The sequence below is a fragment of the Neomonachus schauinslandi genome, chromosome 5 (assembly GCF_002201575.2).
Source record: "Neomonachus schauinslandi chromosome 5, ASM220157v2, whole genome shotgun sequence".
Taxonomy (NCBI): domain Eukaryota; kingdom Metazoa; phylum Chordata; class Mammalia; order Carnivora; family Phocidae; genus Neomonachus; species Neomonachus schauinslandi.
Genome location: NC_058407.1, coordinates 102,123,970 through 102,144,811, shown reverse-complemented (window position 1 = coordinate 102,144,811; position 20,842 = coordinate 102,123,970). Strand labels below are relative to the sequence as shown.

The following is a 20,842-nucleotide window of genomic DNA, read 5'->3' as shown; positions in this document are numbered from 1 at the left end:
TGGTCACATCTCCTCTTTCAACAGTTATAAATTTTCCATACAGGCATTTTGAAGTCAGAGATTTGTTATTGAATTTTATTTTTTCCTGCACTGTGTCCTAACTTACAGCTTAGAAAGCCAGTTTTTCGGTGAACATATTCCTGGGAGGAAGAGGAGGGGGGAGAGAGGTTTCTAGGCTTAATTTCATGCATCAGGTTTCTGGATACTTCACAATAAAGATGAAATATGTGTATAAATGTGCAACTGGAGTCTGGACACAGTGACTTTTCTTTTTTCTTAAGATTTTATTTATTTATTTGACAGAGAGAGACACAGCGAGAGAGGGAACACAAGCAGGGGAGTGGGAGAGGGAGAAGCAGGCTTCCCACGGAGCAGGGAGCCCGATGCGGGGCTCAATCCCAGGACCCTGGGATCATGACCTGAGCCAAAGGTAGAAGCTTAATGACTGAGCCACCCAGACTCCCTGGACACAGTGACATTTCAAAGCCAGGAGTTTAGAAATTCTGATTTCACTTCAATCTGTATTCATTCATTTAAGAAGCATTTGCCAAGTGCCTGTTACGTTCAGGTGCTATATTGTTAAGGATAGCACAGATTATTGGGGGGGCATATGTGTCCCCACATATGCATAAGACCACTCCAGAGTTCTCTGTGGGCTTAGACAATTCCAACGCTAGGTTTTCAAGCTTAAACTCCAATGATTAGATTTGTTTATCCATAAGTATGTATTTTCCTCAAGTTGGAAAGGGAATTTCTTTCCATTTTGTAGTTTTAAAGGTGCTCATAATTTGTTTGATGTGTTTTTTGCAGTGTCCATATACGGGATTTGGTTTTACGATAAGGAAGAATGCCAAAGAATTGCAGAGCTTATGAAAAAGTAGGTGCTGAAAGGCTAAGTATTTTTCTGGACGTGATGCATTTGTTTGTGTTTCTCAAGAGTAACTCCACTATATTTTTAGCAGACTGTATCTCTTACAGCAGCCCTTTCCTCCATGGCTAGGAAAACATTTACTATTACTTAAATGAAAAATAAACATAGTCACAACTTTTTACATTTTCACTAGGTAAGGTTTATCATGTAGAATAGTTCACCTCATTTTGTTCTTCATGGGTGAATTATCTATAATATGAATTGTTCCCGATGGCAGTTTTCTTCAATATTTTCCTCATTTGTAAATTAGCAGGGCTTTTTTTCTCTGAAAAGTCATCAGTATAGCTTTCAGTAAAAAGAACATTCGGAATATTTTAAAGGCTGCTACACATTCTCTAAAATCTTTCATTTCCTTCCCACCCTAAATGCTTTCCTTTAACTGCATTTCCATGGTTGTGGAAGCTCAGAGTTTCCTCACATCTCAAATGCTGTGAGTACTTAGGATGGACTTTATTTTCAATCTTACTGGAAATTTTGGAGTTAATATTAGTTTAGTGATTGGTAGGCAGTCCCTTTTTTTTTTTTTTTTTTTGCTGCTAGTCTCTTTTTCTTTTAATCTCTTGATACCTTGTGGTTTGTCTCACCTGCGTTTTGGGAAACTTAAATCAGGGTCTGACTGTCCTACTCTTGGCCCCCTGACTGCATTGAAAGGGAGGCCCAGGTAAGCGTGCTGTTTCCTCTGTGACTGGTCAAATCCTTGATCAGTTCTTGAGCCCCAAGGCTGCTCCCTGTGACAGTATTTCCCTGCTTTATGGGGATGGTTTAGAGCCTCAGAATGAAATACGTTTCCTACACATGCCGTGTCCCGGCCGGTGACTGGGCTCCGCCAGACACACAGTATGGCTTCTGCCCACGCAAATCTGACAACACGTCTCCATCTGTGAAAGGACCGGTTTCCAATTTTAAATCCTGGGGCAATGAAATGACTAAAAAGTGACCCCCAAAAATGAAATGTGTGGGACACTTTTTTATAAATAGATTTCTGAAAATCTAGCTTGCGATAGCTAATTGTAGGTAACCAGCTCACGTTGCAGATGGTGATTAAGTGTGTTCAAACTGGTATTTACCCCCATAACAACTAGTTCCTAACACATTCATGTTATTGTAAACTGTACAACGGATAATAATAGCAGGATTTCATATAGATGAAAAAATACCCTGTGGCTCAGCCAAGAGACCGTGCTCAAATTGTTAGCATTCTGCAGTAATTACTTAACAGCTGGGGCAGGAAATTGATTGTTGACTAGCAATAAGCAGCTGATATGTGTGGATTCTGAGCCCTTCCTCAGTTAGAATTAAATCTCCCAGTAAGTTCTCAGATGTCTTTTACCATAAATGGCATGGCCGTTATAAAAATTTGAGCTGAAAGTCAAAGCACACAAAAGGAAAAAGTATTTTTCTTAATGTCCCCTGGCACCATATAGGAGCCATCTGGTCTCCCTCCTGTATTTTTTTCAGGAAAACAGAAGACACTCTTCATTGCTCCGTTTTTGGGTTTTTTTGTTTGTTTGTTTGTTTTAATGCCCCCTCTTCTGGAATGGAATCTTCGTTGTTTATAAATTGCCAGAGGACTATAGGATTTGAGTTGCTGAGATCAATTTTGCTTTGACTACAAGGCACGTTGAAACAAGGAAGGGGGCAATCTCGATTTGCCATGAGGTTTGCTCAATGTTTGAGAACTCTAAATTGGGTTTCCTTAGCAATTAATGAGTCCTTTCAAATGCTTTAAATGAGGAGTTGGCAAACTTTTTCTGAAAAAAAAAAACAAAACAAAAAGTATTTCAGGCCTTGCGAGGCCATAGGTCTGTGTAACAGCTACTCAGCTCTGCAGTCATGGTGTGAAAGCCGGCCTTAAATGTAAATGATACAAAAACCAGTGAGTGTGGCTGTTTGTAACTTTCTTTACAAAAACACATGGTGTGCCGGATTTGGCCTGCAGAACATAGTTTGGCCACCCCTCCTCTGGGTTCATACATGTACTCACTATACTCGGGACCTCAACTCTTGTTTTTCTTCTTTCACTTCCTAAGCAGTCTTACTTCTACCATGACTATAACAAGATAAAAACAAGTGGGGACGCCTGGAGGCTCAGTCAGTTAAGCGTCTGCCTTCAGCTCAGGTCATGATCCCAGGGTTCTGGGATGGAGCCCCACATCATCGGGCTCCTTGCTCAGCGGGGAGCCTGCTTCTCCCTCTCCCTCTGCCTGCCACTCTCTCTCTCTCCTTCTCTCTGTTTCTCTGACAAATAAATAAAATCTTTAAAAAAAAAAAAGATAAAATCAAGTGGGTGGGAATTAGATGGTTTTAAAAGCCATTTGTATTGCGTTTGTTTCTCTTGTGTGGATTTTCCCCTCTATTTTTCTAGCCTAACTCAATATGAACAGTTGAAAGCCCATCAGGGAGGTGGAGCAGGAAACTCCCCAATGATCCTCAATTCAGGAGAGGGCAAGGAAGTAGATATCTTACGAATGCTCACCAAGGCCAAAGATGAATACACCAAGGTGAGTTTTTGTCTTCCTTTGTGAAACATACTTAAATCCTACAGTGGTAATATGCTTGTGGAAAAAGAGTGAGTGTTATTCCTTCCACCAAACAAAATCGAATGAAAAATTAAATCTCTATTTGCTTTTAGCAGGCTAATGAAGACCATTTGTTTTAAGTGGATTAAAACGTAGCCTAAGAAATCAGCAGCCTTCCTATATACAAAGAATATATCCGATCAGAAGGTTAAGTAGAAGACCCCATTTACAGTAGCAACTATTAATATAACATTCTTTGGAATAAAATTAGCAAGAAATGAGCAAAGCCTATATGAAGAAAACTTTTAAACACTCCTGACAGGCATAAAAATAGATTTGAACAAATGTCCTGATCTTAGATAAGAAGATAAAACTTAAAACTCTCACTTCTGTTTAATCTGCAAATTTAAGATGATTCCTAAACAAATACAGACTGGTTTCTTCTTTCCTGGAGCCACACAAGTTGAATATAAGGTTCATATGGAGAAATATACAAGAAAGAATAGCGGGGTTTTCTCTTACACTGAAGGTTTTGTTCTGACCGCATAAACATACTCATTTATTATATCCACAACAGCTGAAAACTTACAATGCCAATATTACCATTAACAATGAAACCACGGAATGACATTTATAATTTCTTTGCAGTTCTTTTTTTCTAAGGGTGCTCAGTGTTCCATGACTCATTGTTTGCATATAACACCCAGTGCTCCATTCAGTATGCCCTCTTTAATACCCATCACCAGGCTAACCCATCCTCCAACCCCCTCCCCTCTAGAACCCTCAGAGTCCATAGTCTCTCATGGTTCGTCTCCCCCTCTGATTCCCCCCTTCACTTTTCCCTTCCTGCTATCTTCTTTTTTTTTTTTTTAACATATAATGTATTATTTGTTTCAGAGGTACAGGACTGTGATTCAACAGTCTTACACAATTCACAGCGCTCACCATAGCACATACCCTCCCCAATGTCTATCACCCAGCCACCCCATCCCTCCCACCACCCCCTCTCCAGCAACCCTCAGTTTTTACCCTGAGATTAAGAATTTCTCATATCAGTGAGATCATATGATACATGTCTTTCTCTGATTGACTTATTTCGCTCAGCATAATACCCTCCAGTTCCATCCACGTCGTTGCAAATGGCAAGATTTCATTCCTTTTGATGGCTGCATAATATTCCATTGTATATATATACCACATCTTCTTTATCCAGTCATCTGTCGATGGACATCTTGGCTCTTTCCATAGTTTGGCTCTTGTGGACATTGCTGCTATAAACATCGGGGTGCACGTACCCCTTCGGATCCCTACATTTGTATCTTTGGGGTAAATACCCAGTAGTGCAGTTGCTGGGTTGTAGGGTAGCTCTATTTTCAACTTTTTGAGGAACCTCCATACTGTTTTCCAGAGTGGCTGCACCAGCTTGCATTCCCACCAACAGTGTAGGAGGGTTCCCCTTTCTCCGCATCCCCACCAACATCTGTCGTTTCCTGACTTGTTAATTTTAGCCATTCTGACTGGTGTGAGGTGGTATCTCATTGAGGTTTTGATTTGGATTTCCCTGATGCTGAGCGATGTTGAGCACTTTTTCGTGTGTCTGTTGGCCATTTGGATGTCTTCTTTGGAAAAATGTCTGTTCATGTCTTCTGCCCATTTCTTGATTGGATTCTTTGTTCTTTGGGTGTTGAGTTTGATAAGTTCTTTATAGATTTTGGATACTAGCCCTTTATCTGATATGTCATTTGCAAATATCTTCTCCCATTCTGTTGGTTGTCTTTTGGTTTTGTTGACTGTTTCTTTTGCTGTGCAAAAGCTTTTTATCTCGATGAAGTCCCAATAGTTCATTTTTGCCCTTGCTTCCCTTGCCTTTGGTGATGTTTCTAGGAAGAAGTTGCTGCAGCTGAGGTCAAAGAGGTTGCTGCCTGTGTTCTCCTCTAGGATTTTGATGGACTCCTGTCTCACATTTAGGTCTTTCAAGCATTTGGAGTCTATTTTTGTGTGTGGTGTAAGGAAATGGTCCAGTTTCGTTCTCTGCATGTGGCTGTCCAGTTTTCCCAACACAGCTTGTTGAAGAGACTGTCTTTTTTCCATTGGACATTCTTTCCTGCTTTGTCGAAGATGAGTTGACCATAGAGTTGAGGGTCCATTTCTGGGCTCTCTATTCTGTTCCATTGATTTATGTGTCTGTTTTTGTGCCAGTACCATACTGTCTTGATGCTGACAGCTTTGTAATAGAGCTGGAAGTCTGGAATTGTGATGCCGCCAGCTTTGGTTTTCTTTTTCAACATTCCTCTGGCTATTCAGGGTCTTTTCTGGTTCCATACAAATTTTAGGATTATTTGTTCCATTTCTTTGAAAAAAGTGGATGGTATTTTTTTTTTAATGTTTTATTTATTTATTCATGAGAGTCAGAGAGAGAGAGAGAGGCAGAGGCAGAGGGAGAAGCAGGCTCCCCGCCTAGCAGGGAGCCCGATGCGGGACTCGATCCCAGCACCCTGGGATCATGACCTGAGCCGAAGGCAGACGCTCAACCATCTGAGCCACCCAGGCGCCCCAAAGTGGATGGTATTTTGATAGGGATTGCATTAAATGTGTAGATTGCTCTAGGTAGCATTGACATCTTCACAATATTTGTTCTTCCAATCCATGAGCATGGATCGTTTTTCCATTTCTTTGTGTCTTCCTCAATTTCTTTCATGAGTACTTTCTAGTTTTCTGAGTAAAGATTCTTTGCCTCTTTGGTTAGATTTATTCCTAGGTATCTTATGGTTTTGGGTGCAATTGTAAGTGGGATCGACTCCTTAATTTCTCTTTCTTCTGTCTTGTTGTTGGTGTATAGGAATGCCACTGATTTCTGTGCATTGACTTTATATCCTGCCACTTTCCTGAATTCCTGTATGAGTTCCAGCAGTTTTGCAGTGGAGTCTTTTGGGTTTTCCACATAAAGTATCATATCCTCTGCAAAGAGTGAGAGTTTGACTTCTTCTTTGCCGGGTATCAGGGCTCTTTAAAGAAGTTCCCAATTCCATGTCTGGGATAGGAAAATCAAACAAACAGGGTCATGTGAACGGGGCACAGTAGTCAACTTTAAGGGACCACTGACTAAAACATCAAATTCTGACATCAACATGAAAGACTACAGTGGATTGAAACACACTAAGCATATATAATATGTGAGTTCATGGTGATGAGTGAGCAAGCAGACCAAAAATACAAAACAGAACAAAAAAGTAATTATTGGCTCTGCTTAGAGGTACTAAGACACCAACTCCTTCCTCTGAAAATTAGTAGTTAATGGGAAGGAATTAAGCATTTATCCCGCCTGACCAGTAGAGACAATTTTTCAGAATAACCATATAATCCTGGTTGATGAGGGAAAGTTCTTCTCTACCGAAGAATTCCAGCTATTAAATATAGATGAAATGGTAGAACTTAAAGCCACACTAGTCAAATAAGTGATTCAAGCATTGATCATTAGTAATGTAAATGTTATGAGAAAGGATGATGGAAACTTGACCATGGAAGTCAGTCTACCACCACATGAGCCCACTGACCAGCACCATTAAAAGTTGGATAATCACACATCATGTGTCTCCTAATGTGATATAATGTGAATTATGTAGTTCCACCTTGAAATCTATATTGTTGATCCTGAATCTTTTTTAAATTTTTTTATCTAAATTCAGTTTAGTTAAGTGCTCATTACATCAAGTGCCCTCCTTAATACCCATCACCCAATTACCCCATCCCCCCACCCACCTCCCTTCCAGCAACTCTCGGTTTGTTTCCTAGAGTTAAGAGTCTTATGGTTTGCCTCCCTCTCTGTTTTCATCTTATTTTATTTTTCCTTCCCTTCCCCTATATTCATCTGTTTTGTTTCTTTTTTTTTTTTTTAAAGATTTTATTTATTTGAGAGAGCGAGAATGAGAGAGAGTACATGAGAGGGGGGAGGGTCAGAGAGAGAAGCAGGCTCCCCGCCGAGCAGGGAGCCCGATGCGGGACTCGATCCCGGGACTCCAGGATCATGACCTGAGCCGAAGGCAGTCGCTTAACCAACTGAGCCACCCAGGCGCCCCCTGTTTTGTTTCTTAAATTCCACCTATGTGTGAGATCATATGGTATTTGTCTTTCTCTAACTGACTTATTTCGCTTAGCATAATACCCTCTAGTTCCATCCCCATTGTGAGCTTTCTTAAACTTAATAGTTTACAGAAAATGAAAGAGAAGAGGGGAGAAGGGCAGGCAGAAAACAAATTAAATGGCACCACAAGGAAGCAATCAGAAAAGTCCTGAATGAAGTGGGACATGCTAAAGGACAACTGGCCAAGTTTCTCCAACATGCCTTTGACCTGATGGTTGGCTTACCCTTGATTGGTAGACTGTGAGCTCCTTGAGCACAGAGAACACCCTGTATTCATCTTCATAAGCCTAGTCTCCAATGTTCCTGGCATATGTGTGCTAAATAAATGGTTGTTGATTGACTGAATTCATATGAATATGAATTAATCACAGTTTCATTGTCCTTCAATCAGAGGGCCTGGATAGAGACACTTTAATCCAAGATGCGGTCAGTAACAACGATTTCTGTATTAGTTTTCCATTTTGCTTAATTCTTCAGCAGCTGTTAAGAGACATCCTAATGACTTGGCAACTATCAATTAATTATACTTTACCTAACTGTACTATGTTAGGCGCCCTAAAGATCAATCTTAAATGGTGACATTTTTGCTCTCCAGGAACTTAGGTTCTGTGAGGACAGCATAACAATGGCCAATAAATAATAAATGCAAATACTGAACAAAAATTATTTTCTTTCTTCTCCCTCCCTCCTCTCAGCACACACACATATTGTATTATTTTTATTTTATGATGTTTTGACATCTTAAAAGTCTTCTGGTTGGGGCCAGAATCCTCCTCCCTGGGCTAGCCAATTTTTTTTTTTTTAATAAATAGGCTCCGCCCAGCATGGAGCCCAACACAGGGCCTGAACTCATGACCCTGAGATCAAGACCCAAGCTGAGATCAAGAGCTGAGTGCTTAACCAACAGAGTCATCCAGGTTCCCCTGGGCTAGTTAATTCTTAGAGCTAGCCAAGGTCCCAGCCAGAAGCTGCCCTTGCCATGCAAACTAGCCATCCAGAGCCATCCCTTCTCCATCTGGCCCCCAGCACTCCAGGAGGCAATACTCCTCTGCCTTAATCATCTCAGGTCGGGGACTAGGGACCACCCTGTAGTTTAAAGCCTACTGAAAATTATCCAAACTAGCCAATCCTAAAGTGCAGAAACCCCAGTAGAGGTTCTAGCCTTGACTTACCCCTAGCTCCTGCTTTCTGTCTCCTGCCCATCCTGAGGCTTCCCCATCTGGCCTCCTGTTACTATAGGACCTATGAGTATATTTGTTTCCTGAGCCTCTCCAGTGTCTCCCCTCTAGCTGCACCTGACTGTCTCATAAGAGAACACGGAATACACACACGCGCACACACACGTGCACACCCACACACACACGTACACACAGAAACACTCATATGTGGTTTTGGAGACTTAATTAAGCCATCACTTTATACTGTACCTACAACTTGCAGTGTTTCCCCCTCACTTTATTTGCCCTTCAGAATCTACATATTCTTCAAGCCCAGTTAAAATTCCACTTTTTACATGGAGTTTTCCCAGATCTCTTCATTCAGATTAATTATTCTTCCCACTGAACTCACCAGTCTGTTACTATTTGGAATTTATTTTGCTCTTCCTCATTTTTACAGTTAGGTCAACTTCTCCCACTATAAACTTGTTGAGGTCAAAACAGTGTTCTGTTCATCATTACCCCCCCCCCCAGATTGGTTGTTACAATGTTGACATGAAGTACAGATGTTTCATTGGTATATAGACTTGCTTTTCTATATAATCAAATACATGTTATATACATAATGCTAATTGCTCCCACTGTGTGATAAACAACAGAAGAAATTATCCCTTCTGCCATTAACAACCAGAGGATGTAACCTTCTAGGAGCACCTGCGTGATCCTGTTACTTCTCTGGTCTAAATTCTTCTTGGTTTCTCATTGCCTAGCATATGAACTTCAGACTCTTCAAGGATTATATAACGTAGCCCCAGTTTATTCTTTTAACGTCTCTACCTTCTCCCCACACTTCCCTCTACAAATATTTGAAACTCCTGCCAAATGGAATAACAGTGTTGCTTCCTCAAAGGGCCTTCATGGACTTCTTCCCTTGCTGTCCCCTCTCCTTCTTTACCTGTCAACGTATGATCAGCCATTCAGGGTCTATTTCAAATGTTCTTTGTCCATCCTGTAATTTCTGATCTACACAACCAGATGTATATGCTTCCCCGTGAACTTCCACTGCATTGTGCAAACCTGCTTTATATTTGCCTGTGTTTGTGTTACCTCTTCTCCCACACACAGACATTTCAGAAGATGTGGAGATCATGAGTAAAATGGCTCTGAGGTACAGAAAGGGGGAACACAGACAGAAGCAAAAGAGAAGAAGACAAGATTTCCCTGGGAATTCTTGAGAGGAAGTGGCTGTCCCATCACCGGGAGTATTCAGGAAGAAACTGCATGAGGACATACTGGGGTATTAGGAAAAAAATCTCACTTCTCTGGGTAGGGACTAAACTCAGTGACTTCTGAGATTTTCCCAACTTTAAAATGCTTCAGTTTATGAAAATCCCAAAAAGTAAGAGGAGGAAAACTTTTCAGCTAGAAGTGACATATGGTGACATATGATGTTGGTAAAGTGAAGCCTAGTGACATCAGATGCAACTGTTTACATGAAGTTAATAAAATAATCTGAAAACCTTATTTTGGCCAATATTTTATGTTTTTTCCTCTAAGAAACAACTTTCTGTGAATCTGCTATAAAGTAGCATGATGTTAATTTGAACTTCACGTCCTTTTACCTCCTCCCTATTAGACTCATGGTTGAGATGCAAATGAACAATAAGACCACCAACTCTCAGAAAGAGAAAGAACCAGGGCCAGAAAGGGTCTTTGGCTGCATAGTTGAGTTCTGAGTATGCAGAAGTGGATTATTTTGTGTTTTGTGGCTTAAGGCAGGAATTAATAGTTCTCTTTTAGTATACTCTGATTTATTTATAAAATTAAAGAAATTAAGTGTCTTTTGATGCTTAGTGAGAAAATTCAAAAAAGTAGATGTCTACTTTTAATACTTTCAGTGTATTTTCTTCCAGACTTTTCTCTTGGCATGAGTACATATGTTTTTGTGTTTGTGTGTGAGAAAATGAGATCATGTGACATAATTTTTAAGGCTTTAAAGAAGTGCTTCGGGATCTCTATGGAGAATCCATTATACACTTTTTCCAACTCTGTGCTTTTTTCCAAGTATCTTAAAGTTATTTGGGTCAGTAGAAGCATAGAAAATTAAACAGCTGCGGGCACCTGGGTGGCTCAGTCGTTACGCGTCTGCCTTTGGCTCAGGTCATGGTCCCAGGGTCCTGGGATCGAGCCCCGCGTCGGGCTCCCTGCTCCGCAGGAAGCCTGCTTGTGTTCCCACCCCCTGCTTGTGTTCCCTCTCTCGCTCTCTCTTTCTCAGTCAAAAAATAAATAAAATCTTTAAAAAAAATTTTTTTTTTAAAGAAAATTAAACAGCTGGAAAATGAGCTACAAACTATTGAGGTAGATGATATTTAATTCTGAGCAATTTGATAGAGAGCAATTTTTACATGAAAGCAAGGTTTCAGTGATAGATAGTGACACAGAAAACAGCTTCTAGCAATTTTACTTAGAAAGGCTATCTAGGGCTTATACATAGCAAGAGACAGAGCAGCTTCTCAGCCCAGGTAGATATGTGTATAGCGAAGGTGGGGGGAATCTGTTTTTCTTTGTTTGAAATTCAAGGTCTCTGAACATAGAGAGTGAAAAAGTAGGGGTGTGCCTGGGTGGCTCAGTCGGTTGGGCATCCAACTTCTGATTTCTGCTCAGGTCGTGATCTCAGGGTTGGGATCTCAGGGTCGTGAGATCCAGCCCCGCATCAGGCTCCGCGCTCAGCACAGAGTCTGCTTGTCCCTCTTCCTCTGCTCCTCTCCCCACTGGTCCCTCTCCCTTTGCTTCTCCGCCCCCGCCCCCACACTTGCACTCTCTCTCTCTCATAAATGGATAAATAAAATCTTTAAAAAGAAAAAGAAAAAGTACAGACAGTGTCATTCAGCGAATGTAATCTGAGCATCCACTTTCTTTTACATAGCAAGCAGAAATTCATGCTAAAATTTTGTAAGTGACTCTATCTTAGGCTGTCTTCTCGTCTTGTGTTGGTTATGGCCGTGGAAAGCCAGGCCAGTTGGTCCATGCATCCATACCATTAACCACCAGCATTCATCTAAGAATTAGAAATAGCATTTTATGACTCATAAAGGGATTTCACATCCCACTTAATCTAGTGCCAGATATCCAAATTACTGATAGAATTTTCAGTCGAAAATGATTAATCTTTTGTACAATTAACTTTACAAACCCAAGTGAACATGGTGGTGATTGACCCCATACTCCTACATCCTCGAATTAGAAAATACAACCCGATAACTGTAAAATACATTGGAAGCCTTGCGTTCCTGGGGGACGAGATTGTGTTTATAGCTCATTCCATGTCAGGGACAGTGTGAAATATTTTCCTACCTGAGACCTTGACAGTTGAAACTAGCAATGCTATAGAGAGTATAGAATAGAAGTAGTGGTTTTATATTCAGTTTTATTTGGTGTTTTAACAAGATAGATACTGCCATCATCGCTGTGTTCTTTGTGTTATGAATCCTACTGTGTTAGCAATTGTATGGTTGGTTAGATTAATGTATGATAATGATTCAGTATTTGAAATGATTAGTCTTGTCTCTCATCTCTTTCTCTGTGAGGTTCTCATTTGTAGTGAGTGGCTCAGAACACTCAAGATTTGAATTATCCTGTTTGTGTTAAAAGTCATTTATTAAATAAAGATGATGTTCGTAACTTTTAAGTCAATGGTTTGAGTCAGCTTTACTTTTTGGTTTGTAGACCGAAAAGGGACAGTTGCTTTGGTGATGCAACTCTCCAATTTTAAGTCAACTGCTAATGGGTGAATAAAACCATACTGTAATCCAGACATGGCATTTAAAGAATTGTTTCTATCACTGTTTATCACTGAAAAGCATTAGACTCCATATTTTTAAAACAATTGCTTCTTAAGCGTATCTATAGCCTTTCAAATATCCAAGTATCTCAGAGCCTCTGGGTCTTACAGGCTGATGCTGTTGGTAATATTTTAGGGCACCAAAATTGTGCAACTAAGAAAAATTAAATTGGAATTTGATTTATACTCAAATATAGCTCATATCAGAGGAGAGTAAGTAATTTTCCTTTTTGCATGAAAGTCTATCAAAAAATAGCTACCAATTAGATAAAATAAAGAGCAAGAAGTTACATTCTTTTAAAAAGATTAAAGCTTCTTTTACACTAAAAATTAGGTTACTTTTTCCATTTCAGTGTAAAACCTGTTCTGAGCCAAAACAGATAACCAGTTCATCTGCCATCTATGACAACCCCAATCTCATCAAACCAATTCCAGTGAAGCCCAGTGAAAACCAGCAACAGCGCATACCTCGGCCCAGCCAGGTATGAAGTCCTCTGCTTTCCATTTGCAATGTCTCTATAGGATTGTTAAAGAAGTCTTACCCAGAGTATAGTCAAGGGAGAAACTGATGCTGTTCAAGGATGCTTCAGGGTAAATCCAAGAAAGAGAGATTTCAGCTTCAAGATTGTTTTCATTTTAATAATGTATTCTTCCTAGAAGGGGGTTGAAATTTTTAATTTTGGCATTTACCGTATTCTGTGTTCATCTCTTGTGGACTTGAACTTCTTAGAGGATAATGTATTTTTTAAAAACAGCAAACTCATAACATTGTCAGAGCTGACAGGAATATTACCTGCCAGGCCTGCATTCTTCTGCGGTAGGTGGCTGGTTTCCCAAGGCCTGGGAGAAGGACAGCCAAGGCAACACTCAGTTAAACATTTCTGAGCACTTCCTCCGTCCCAGGTACAGTGCTAGGTACGGTGTGTATAGAATGGGATTCCTGTTCTAAGGAGTGATATAAAATTCCCCTGTAGAGCTGCTGGGTTATCATTGTATTTGCATCTAAATATATGAAAATGATAGCATTTTTTGGTATGAGTATATGTATTTTCCAAAATAGTGCAGCATTAACAAAATTGTTCATCTGCAAGGCCCATTATTGACTGTCAGTGTAGTATAGCTATTTCCACTTCCTATGGTTATTCCTCATTAAGGGTTTGGGTTTTTTTAAAGGAATTCATTTAAATCAATTTTGGAAATGAACATAGAGCCAAAAGACATAAAAGACTGCCTAATGAAAGTCTTGTATTGAATTTTTGAAAAAATAAGTCTTTTCTAATTATCTTTTAGCTTGCTTTTATTCTTTGCCTTCCATGGAAATTTTTTATTTTAATAAAGAAACTGGAATATGTTGATGTTAGAAGGAGGCTTATGTTTTCTTAGCCCAACAACACGGAAAGCCCCAGAAGGAGCAGGAGGGGCTATAGGGCAGGAAGGAGGTACCTTTGTGACTGACTAGGCCAGGGCAGATTGCATATGATGATTTTTTTTAAAGCTACTAGTATATAGTTGAAAGGATCAAGTTAGTTTAAATGACTTATCCTAAATTTCTCTAATTCTACGAAAAGCTACTGACATCCTCATATTCCTGTGTGTTCTCAGCATCTTCTTACACTCTGCAGGGGTAGGCGGACTTCCTGTTGAAGAGATCATTTCCCTTTCAGTATCTAGAACTTTACGCCACAGTGGTCCGCAGTCTGTGAACCCCAGGCCCATCAAGGGCTATTTCATCAATCAGCAGATGCTAAAATATAACTGCTGTCTTGGGGGTAGGAGTGAAGAATGCTGTGAAAATTTTTTACCTGGAAAGGAGGTGTTAAATTTGTAAAATTGATTAGAATTATAGGTTTTTCATCCTCTATAATTGATCCTATGTAAATAAAGAAATCATCAGTTAGGTTAGTAATGTTTCATAGCCTGCCATATAACCAAATTGTATGTAGACGCATTTTCAGACATTTTTATTTTTTCCAGACCTTAGACCCCGAACCCCAACACTTGTCCTTGACAGCTCTCTTTGGGAAGCAGGACAAATCTACATATCAGGAAACTGTGGGGTCCCCACAGACCATCCACCAGCAACAGCACCAGGAGCCACTTCCAATAAGGCAGGGGGTCGTACGCTCCCTCTCCTATGAGGAACCCAGAAGACACTCGCCCCCCATCGAGAAGCAGCTCTGTCCAGCCATTCAGAAACTCATGGTCCGGAGCGCAGACCTCCACCCCTTGTCAGAGCTGCCTGAAAACCGGCCCTGCAGAAACAGCAGTACCCATTCTGCTGGGGAAGTTTTTCTGGGACCTGTGCAGCCAGGGTCTCCCCATAGCTTTGGGACTTCTCAGCATGTACAGAGTGCTTCCAGAACTCAGAGCCTGCTGGAGAAGCTTCAGAGTGCCCCGAGGCCAGCAAATAAGTATGACCCTAGCACACCAGCACCTGCCAGCTCAGCGGCCCCAAACCTCAGCACCGCTCTCCCCACGGGCACCCCTGGTGCCCCAGTAAAGGGGCTGGCTCAGGCACAAGTGGGGTATTTCAATGGCTCCCTTCCAGCTCAGCCACTAGGACCTCAGGCTCGCGGCAAAGAGCAGTCCACACACCCGAGACCCACGCTCCCCCTCTCTGGCAGTCAGACTAGCAGTTCTGGAGTGATCTCCCCTCAGGAGTTACTGAGGAAGCTTCAGATTGTACAGCAGGAACAGCAGCTGCACGCGTCTAACCGACCAGCCTTGGCAGCCAAGTTCCCCGCGGTAACTCAGAGCTCCGGGACGGGGAAAGTGCTGGAGTCCTGGATGCACAACACAGCTGGCGCAGAAAAGCAGACTCCTCTTTTTCAGGTAGATATCTTCGGGGGGGGGGGGGGCAGTCGTATTGCTCTAGTACTTCGCGAATACTCGGTGAGACCTAGAATCCGCTTCGGTGCTCTGGGGACCCTTCTGTGTAGAACGGGGCGCCACAAGCCACATCTGCACATCTTATTATCCCCGTAACTTTCCGCCTGGAGAGACCAGCCTTTCTTTGCTTAGCCATCTGGGGGCTTCCCTCCTTTTAGAGGTACTTTATTTGTCGAGTTAAATCAGCATGGTGTTATAAGGTCTGAGACAAGCACATGGACACAGGAAACAGAGACATGAGGAAAACCCCCGAATCTTTGACCGAGAACACTTCCTGTCCGCGTTGAAATCATTTGAGATACCAGACATCTGACTTCTTCTTATTATTTTAAAATCATTACTGTTTATTTATTCAGTACATATTTCTGAGCACTTACTCCATGCCAGGCGTTGTGCTACTTGAGGTTACATACCTCATTGTTCGTGAAGAGGCTCACATACTCACACCTCTGCAGGGCCCCTGGTCCCCGGGGTGCTTGAAGTCAACAGGAAAAACACATCAACTCCTCAAAGGTACAGGCTGTTTTTATTTCTATCAGCACTGTAGCTTAATGAAGAGTGAGAGAGGGGTAAGTAAGTATGCCATCTGGGTCCCCGCCCCCCACCCCCCACCACACACACAGAGTACCAGTCGGGAAAATACTGTGACTTTTAGAAACACTCTGTCCCTCAACGAAGGTGACTCTCTATGTATCAGTAACTTGGAACAGCGATGAAACCACAGCCATTTCATGGCCTGTGAGGAACATCTGGAGATCTGATTTTTTTTTTTCCCATTTGGATTGGTACAAATGCATTGAAAAGGCATTGGGTTTAATAATTAGGACATTCTCCCTGTTCATTACAGATGTCATCATTGGCCCTTTTGTCATGTTTTGGCAAGTAGCTTACAACAGGTCCTCAACAAGCTTTCACTTTTTTGAAAACAAAGATATTGGGCATGTAGCATAAGTCTTTGTGTATGTGAGAGCCTGAGTCCCAGCGTTCTTGTTCATTATTTATTACAGTCACAGAGGAGTGGTTGTTAGCCTCCCGCATCCCCATTTCAGTGCGTGTTGTCCCCTCTTTCATACCTGCTTTTTTTCTCTTGGTGGGATGGGACACTGGGAAAACCGGGGTTAGTAGTTTGACATCGGCTTATGCGGACACAATTCCCATTTCTCTTGAGCACCCACAGGTGTGGACCATGCGCTCTTCCTCACGGCGGGTGCTGGGACCCCCACTGGGGTGGCATCCGTTCTAGCTCCTCGGCTCCAAACGGCTCCAAACGGCAGACAGGGACACTTAAAGGAAACAAGCAACCTACCTTCCTCCAAGCTTTCTTCTGCCCACAAAGATACTGAGGGAGTGAAATCACAGCAGCTTCTAGACTGCGGGCCTTATGTCCCCCTTCTTGTGAGTTCTTTTGGGGCATTAGAAGGCTGATAAGTAACATTCTTTTTTCTCGCCTGCATTAGAAACAAATGAGAGCTAGCCATAGGAGTCAGACGAAGATCAGAATGTCACTTGCGTAACTGGAAAGGCTATTGGAAAACTTGGTTTTAGGTCTGTAGCCAAGCGAGGTAGACATACTTGTGAGGACAGACAAGTCACTGGCAGTGCTGAGCACGACCAGCCCTCCCTGCACCCAAAACTTGAGCCGGAGACGCCAGGAGTGTATGCTGTCTGCAAGCGGGCAGATCCTCTCAGGAAGGGGGACCCAAGATGGGTGACCCCGATAAGCTTGCCTCCGTCCCAGTGAGAAGTCAGTGAGCAGGCAGAGAGAGGCTGGGAAGCTTCCTCCATGTGGAGGAAATGTGTGTGTGCCCCCAGCAGGTGCAAGTGGAGAAGCGAACAGGAATCAGGCTCCCACAGGCTTTGCCCACCAAGAGAACTGGCAACAGTTCCTATTGAGCCTCACTTCTCTCCACGCTTGCAAGTGACGGGTGTCTCTCTCCCTCTCCCTCGGTGTTCGGTGAGCCACTACTTACCACTGCCCTCTGTGTGTATTTGCCGTGAGCAGGGCACCTCGCCTCCGCGCGTCCCTGCCACATGGGCTCCTTCTCTGCTCATGTCCCCCATGGTGTTCACCCAACCCACCTGTGCCCCACCGAAGGAGAGGGATGCTGGGCTCTTGCCCCTGGGAAGCCAAGAACCAGCTGCCACTTCCGCCGGCCTCCTCCTGCCTCTGCGGACCCCGGAGCCCCCTGTGATCACCAGCAGCCCACTTACCAAGCTACAACTTCAGGAAGCACTGCTGTACCTCATTCAGGTAGGAGGGCCGTGTCATCTCCCTTCTTGCCCTTACCAGCTCTGCCGACCTGTGGGCTGTAGGAGAGGAAGCGTCAGTTAGCTAACGCCTGCTAAGTACTCCCCAAGAATAAGGAGACCACGTAACAGTTCGACCTAAACTAGGCCCATGGTTTCTGTGCTCGGTTAACTGGAGGAGATTCGGAAGACTAGCTGTGGGTTTGGGCGTGTCACGACATGAAGGATTTTGTAACATGGAGGACTGCCTGAGTCCTCCAGGCTGTCACCTGCCAGAAAAGAAAGAAGCATGCACTGTATCCTTAGCCCCTGGGAGGAGTCCGGGTGCCGCGCGGCCACCCAGACAGCTCACCGTCGGGCAATAGAGATCAGAGCCACGTTGAGCAAGAGGCGGCATTTCAGGGACAGCTCCGGTGGACTGCTGAAGGAGGAGGGAACAGGGAAGGAGTCATGACTGTGACTACGAAGGGCATATTTTACAAATAATTCTGAAACCTGCTAATTAGGACAGGATGGAGTGACGGGACTTCTCTGTCAGCCATGTGTCTCACTCGGCTCTGGGAGGTGATCACAACGTAACAGCTGGCGCTTGCGGAGACCTTTGTGCCAGGCGCTGTTTTAAATGCTTTACCTACGTTAATTCATTTTATCCTTATACAACAACCCTTTTTTTTTTTTTTTCTGTTTTAGAGACAGAGAAACTGAGGCTAAGTGACGGGCCTGAGGTCACAGCTAGTAAATAGCAGAGCTCGGCTTCAACCCCAGTCTGGCTGCAGAATGCTCCTTCCCCTGCGCCGGACTGGGGGCTGCGGTAGTGACGAGAGTGGGAGGGCCAGGCCCCTGGAGGCCAGCTGGCCATCCACCTAGCGAAGCACACCCCGAAAATAGATGCGAGGCCTTGAAAAGTGGGGCACTTCCAACCAGACAGACTTCAGGCACCTCAGTGAACAAAGCTAGGTGTCCTTTTGATACAATCTTTAAGAAAATTTTTGTAGAACTTCGCTTAAGCTTTAGCTGACTTTCAGAGTGCTGGCTAGCACTTTGCACTTGTCTTATCCTGGTTGAAAAGACAGTGGTCTCTATTATTAAAAACATTTTTTAAAGGTCACGTATTTTAGAGAGAAGGGAAGGAGAGGGGGCTGGAAACGAGCATCTGAGTGTGAAAGCAGATTAGCAGTCCAGTAAAGATCAACCACAAATGGGTGGCCATACTAATTCATGAACAAATATTAGGATAAAAGTATTTCCCACCTTGTCAACCCATTCGTGATAAGTTTGTGAGGACTTAGGACATCTTAAGCTTCATTTTTCTATGAGCAATAAAGAAAAAATCCTCTGTTTCATTCCATTTAAAAAACATCGTTCCATAGATCTTTGTATAGGAGCCAAGACTCTGAAAGTCTAGAGCAGGCCCTGTCTATTGCTAGGTAGAAAATTACATTTATGTTCCCTCCACTCTCTGCATTCGCTTTACTTTTCCCAGTGTTGTAGACATCGTCTTCCTCGTGAACTCTTGGAAGTCACTCATGCAATCTGTTTTTAGCCTTCGCCTGTTGGTAGGACACAATCTCACGCACAGGGACTTTGTGGGATAAGGAAAGACTGGGATAACATCGCTGTCTTTCATTGCATGAGAATAATGCTAGCTCTGTGCGTGGGGTGCCAAGAGGGAATGAAAGGGGAATGTGAAATGTGGGTGAATTGCTAAAGCTTTAAAGGATTTGAGTGGGAGGGAGAAGTCTCTAGAATTAAAAACCAAGAGCACCACTGTTTAGACCCGTGATTCTCCCTCAGCCCTTAGCCAGGCAGAGGAGCCCAGAGACTACCAGTCTCACGGCTGCCTGCTTGCCAAGACCAAAAACTTTCTGTGACTAATGGGAAAATTATGCTGGTTTTGATGATATAAATGCAGCATATTGCAAATAAATCTTAACTAATGCCAAAAGCAAAGTATACACATTGTGGGAGACTTCGGCGGACCCTTAAGAAGCACCAGCAATCTCCTAACCAAACTTCAAGAACCCCTGATCTGGATCATTGCCTCCCAATCCAGCCTTCTGTTAGGACCTGTGTCTTTTCACACAACAGACCCAGGCTTTTCTTGAGTGAACCTCATTCCATTCTGCCATGTGGTTGGGCCACCTATCTGGACTGTATGTAATGAGCACTTGCTGCTTCTATTGACTGTTGGAAACCAGCGGCTGACTCTGGCACTTGCCTCCAGTCCCACTTAACATTCACACATGCAGGGCGCCTGGGTGGCTCAGATGGTTAAGCGTCTGCCTTCAGCTCATGATCCCAGCTTCCTGGGATGGAGCGCCGCAGCAGACTCCTGGCTCAGCGGGGAGTCTACTTCTCCCTCTGCCGCTGTCCTCCACTCACTCTCTCTCTCTCTCTCAAATGAATAAATAAAATCTTAAAAAAAAAAAAATTCACACATGCAGTGAAGAACTACCAGCCGTTGGAGCAGACAAGTAGAGATGAGTGTCCAGGGTCAGCACGCCAGTTCAGCTCCTTTGGTTTCTGCCAACCAAATCACATTCCCTTGGGTCTTTTGATTTTGTTTTCCAGAACGATGACAACTTCTTAAATATCATCTATGAAGCTTATCTCTTCAGCATGACACAAGCAGCCATGAAAAAGACGATGTAAAGCAAAACATTTTAAGACTGATTTTCAAGGTCCTGTGGCTCAAGGCTCTTTCACGTCAATGGCGTTACCCTAAATGTTTCTGCCTTTTAAAAAAAAAAAAAAGTATATATAATATGAAGTAAAATGTTTCAGAATTTTCTTCAGTCAAGATGGTTTTTTTTAATCCTATCCTTCAGTACACTTGGTACTAAGAATCCAGTGGATAGAAAAAGTCTTTTGCTCATATCACACAGTAAATCCCAAGCTTAAATTATTTTTTCCTTGCATGTATGGGGCCACTTCTACAAGAATTAGCCTCTCAGTAGGAAGGGCTGTTCCTGGAAACTTGGTTTCTTTTTTATTAATAGCTCTGGTTATTCTTTGAGCGCGGGAGTGGTTTCCCTGTTGCTGAGCTCCTCATGCCATAGTGTGTGTCAGCCACCAGGTGGCAGTGTCACCCCACAGACTAACCTACCCAGCCCTGCC

At 42.8% G+C, this 20,842-nt stretch overlaps 1 protein-coding gene across 1 annotated transcript in view; it reads left to right on the top strand.

Annotated features, from left to right (window-relative positions):
* The window catches only part of DCP1B (decapping mRNA 1B), a 54,769-nt gene extending 34,260 nt beyond the window's left edge, over positions 1–20,509 (top strand). Inside the window, exons 4-9 of the mRNA XM_021690548.1 lie at positions 811–877; positions 3,297–3,432; positions 12,943–13,071; positions 14,564–15,421; positions 17,481–17,729; positions 20,297–20,509. Coding sequence (XP_021546223.1) covers positions 811–877; positions 3,297–3,432; positions 12,943–13,071; positions 14,564–15,421; positions 17,481–17,729; positions 20,297–20,377 — 1,520 coding nt within the window. The 3' untranslated portion in view covers positions 20,378–20,509. The remainder of the gene's footprint in view (positions 1–810; positions 878–3,296; positions 3,433–12,942; positions 13,072–14,563; positions 15,422–17,480; positions 17,730–20,296) is intronic.
* Positions 20,510–20,842: the final 333 nt, after the last annotated feature.